This window comes from Dipteris shenzhenensis, chromosome 21, assembly GCF_047967505.1.
Source record: "Dipteris shenzhenensis isolate YYH24624 ecotype China chromosome 21, Dip_SZ_1.0, whole genome shotgun sequence".
NCBI lineage: Eukaryota > Viridiplantae > Streptophyta > Polypodiopsida > Gleicheniales > Dipteridaceae > Dipteris > Dipteris shenzhenensis.
Genome location: NC_141616.1, coordinates 48,780,690 through 48,783,341, shown reverse-complemented (window position 1 = coordinate 48,783,341; position 2,652 = coordinate 48,780,690). Strand labels below are relative to the sequence as shown.

Sequence of the window (2,652 nt, the reverse complement as noted above, 5' to 3'; positions counted from 1 at the left end):
AGTTTAATGACATTCAAATGGCCTGCCCTATGGCCCTAGAAGCAAAAGCAGAAGCAACAACAAATGAGGAGGAGCAATTGGTTGCATCAGGAAGGTGTGGAGGTTGGGAGTGGGGGGAAACGAGAGAGAGAGAGAGAGAGAGTAGGGAGTGGACCAATAGAAAGTAGGGAGTGAAATAGTAAGAGGAGAAAAAGAGCGAGGAAAAGGTGGAGATGGCATGTCCCAACCAATGGGAATTAAGAGAAATCACCCACAAAAATCCAGAACCTGTCCAACGCTGCCACCCGACGAGCCCAACATAGAATATTTATTATCTTCAAGCCAAAGACCGATTACTACAGCCTTTCCCCCAGGTAGGCCAAAAAGGCCTTGATTTTAGCTCTCATTCGTAGCCCAATAACGCGATGTCCTTTCTTTCCAAGAGTTAAGACGGCCGGTGGATGTGCCCCTCGATAGGACCACGGATCGGTTGGTGTGGGGTGGGTGAGTGTAGGGTAGGCTTGTATGTCACGAAGACGAAATTTTTCAATATAAACGTCAAGCTAAGGGGTGTCTGTATTCACTCAACGGTGCACATTTTGGTGTGGGGTGGGTGAGTGTAGGGTAGGCTTGTATGTCACGAAGACGAAATTTTTCAATATAAACGTCAAGCTAAGGGGTGTCTGTATTCACTCAACGGTGCACATTTTGATCGAGAGCAGCTGAGCTCCCCACTCAATACTAGCAGCCCTGCCTAGTATTATGGCTGATATGCGACCAGATGCTGCCACCGCAATCCGTTACGGAGAATTTGTGCAGTCAGTGTACGACTCCATCAACACAAACGACGGGGAGTATCATTGTTTCCCACTCTACGGCAAGAGCAGCCTGTTCTCCAAAGTTGGCGTCTTGAGCGCCTACACCATCACGCGTTACATTTACTGCGTTGTAGATAAGGTCATCGCCTGGATAGGCTACATTGCCGAGTCCAACGATGACGAGACGCACCGTCTGGGCAGGCACGATATCGTGGTGGCGATCCGAGGTACCATGCACGAAGCCGAGTGGTGGAAGGACTTAGATTTCACTCTGGTGCCCTTTCCATCTGTGGAGGGCTCGCCAAAGGTGCACAAAGGCTTCTTAAGTATATACACATCCAAGAGCTCCTCCCTCAAGTTCGGTGATTTGAGCATGAAAGACCAGATATTCCAGGAGCTTGACCGGCTTCTTGAGAAATGTTCTGGCTACGGCGATTGCGACAGTAGTAATACACCTCGTGGGCGGCGGAGACATCATGAGGCAAGTGTTCCCAGATAACATCTTTGGAACTAATTTATGCCAAACTATAAGGAAAATGCCTTGACCTGAATTTGAAGGTTTATTCGTTGGTTTTTTGTGAATACTGCATCAGGCCGAGGTGGATAAGCTGGCCGACGACGTAGATCTGCCGGTGAGCATCACTATCACGGGGCACAGCTTGGGCGGTGCACTGGCCACGCTCGTCGCTTGTGATGTTGGCTGCAAGTACATTGCAGCCAACGATAATAAGATCCGAGCCTCAGAGGTATTCACCTTTGGCTCGCCCAGGGTGGGTGATAAGCAGTTCAAGGAAATTGTAGAAAAGCATGCCCACATCTGGCGCTACAAAAACGAAGAGGACCCGGTGACAGATATGCCCTCCTCCCCCTTTCCTTTCCCCTATGTGCATGTGGGCACCGAGCTGCTTTTAAACTGGAAATCTTCACCATATGTGTCCATCGGGGGTATGATTCCTCTCTTCTGGGATATTATTTCTCGGATGAAATGTCACAACCTAGAGCTCTACATGCACACCATCGCAGCGGATCATAGTAGTGATGTAAAAACTTCATCAGTGGAGGAGAAGTGCAAAAACTTGGGGGGGGACAACCCTGCAATGGCCATGGAAAAGCTCAACTCTGTGAACTTAGTGCTTTTTGATGGCAACACTGAGCCAGGAAAAGAGTACCTGCATGAGACGGAGACGGAGACGGCACACACCCGCGTAGATCCTCATAGGCCTAATAAGCGTGCTCGGTTGGCCTCATCTCCATTTGACAAGAGGGACTATTCCTTATTGAACAAGAGTGATGATATCCTCCATAAGAAGTACCGTGTTCCCCCAAATTGGCTAATGCACTCGAATAAGGATATGGTGTTGGACCAAAGTGGCAAATGGCAGCCCCGTTCGAAGAGGCCACGTGACATTCCTAGTCCCTCCAATTCAGACTACAACTAAAGTAGGAATTTTAAGCAGTAAGTGAATTGGTGCTTCTTATTGTATCGCTATATGTGAATTGTCCTATCATGTGAAAAGTGCCTCTTTTCCAAGTGGGTCACTATGTATAAATCCTATATATCAAGTGTAGTTCAAGGGCTATTTTTGAAACCCCTTATCTATAAATATATCATGAATAAACACACCCTTTTTCTATTTAATCTGTGAATATCCCCTTTATTCGATACCTTTCTGTTTGTGAAAATGTGTGAAAAGGGGATTGAAAAACTCCTTCTTTTGAACCCATGTGCTAAACTTACATATTTATCCCTCGACCATAATCCCCTCGGGGGGGTCACTCATCAGATGTAACCCTATCACGGGAGTTCAACACTTCTTTTGAACCCATGTGCTAAACTTACATATTTATCAGTGAC

The 2,652-nt window shown here is 47.1% G+C and overlaps 1 protein-coding gene across 1 annotated transcript; it reads left to right on the top strand.

The window, feature by feature from the left end:
* Positions 1 to 690: 690 nt before the first annotated feature.
* On the top strand, positions 691 to 2,236 carry LOC147888989 (phospholipase A1-II 3-like). Its single transcript, XM_087392396.1, has 2 exons — positions 691 to 1,278; positions 1,391 to 2,236. Exons 1-2 carry the CDS (start codon positions 742 to 744, stop codon positions 2,234 to 2,236), a joined length of 1,383 nt encoding a protein of 460 aa, XP_087248522.1. The 5' UTR covers positions 691 to 741.
* Positions 2,237 to 2,652: the final 416 nt, after the last annotated feature.

What these genes read in the sequence shown, in the direction of transcription:
- LOC147888989 (XM_087392396.1), top strand. Translation starts at nt 742, where the DNA reads ATGGCTGATATGCGACCAGATGCTGCCACCGCAATCCGTTACGGAGAA. An exon ending in GGCGGCGGAGACATCATGAG is followed by an intron (nt 1,279 to 1,390) that starts GCAAGTGTTCCC and finishes ATACTGCATCAG; the next exon opens with GCCGAGGTGGATAAGCTGGC.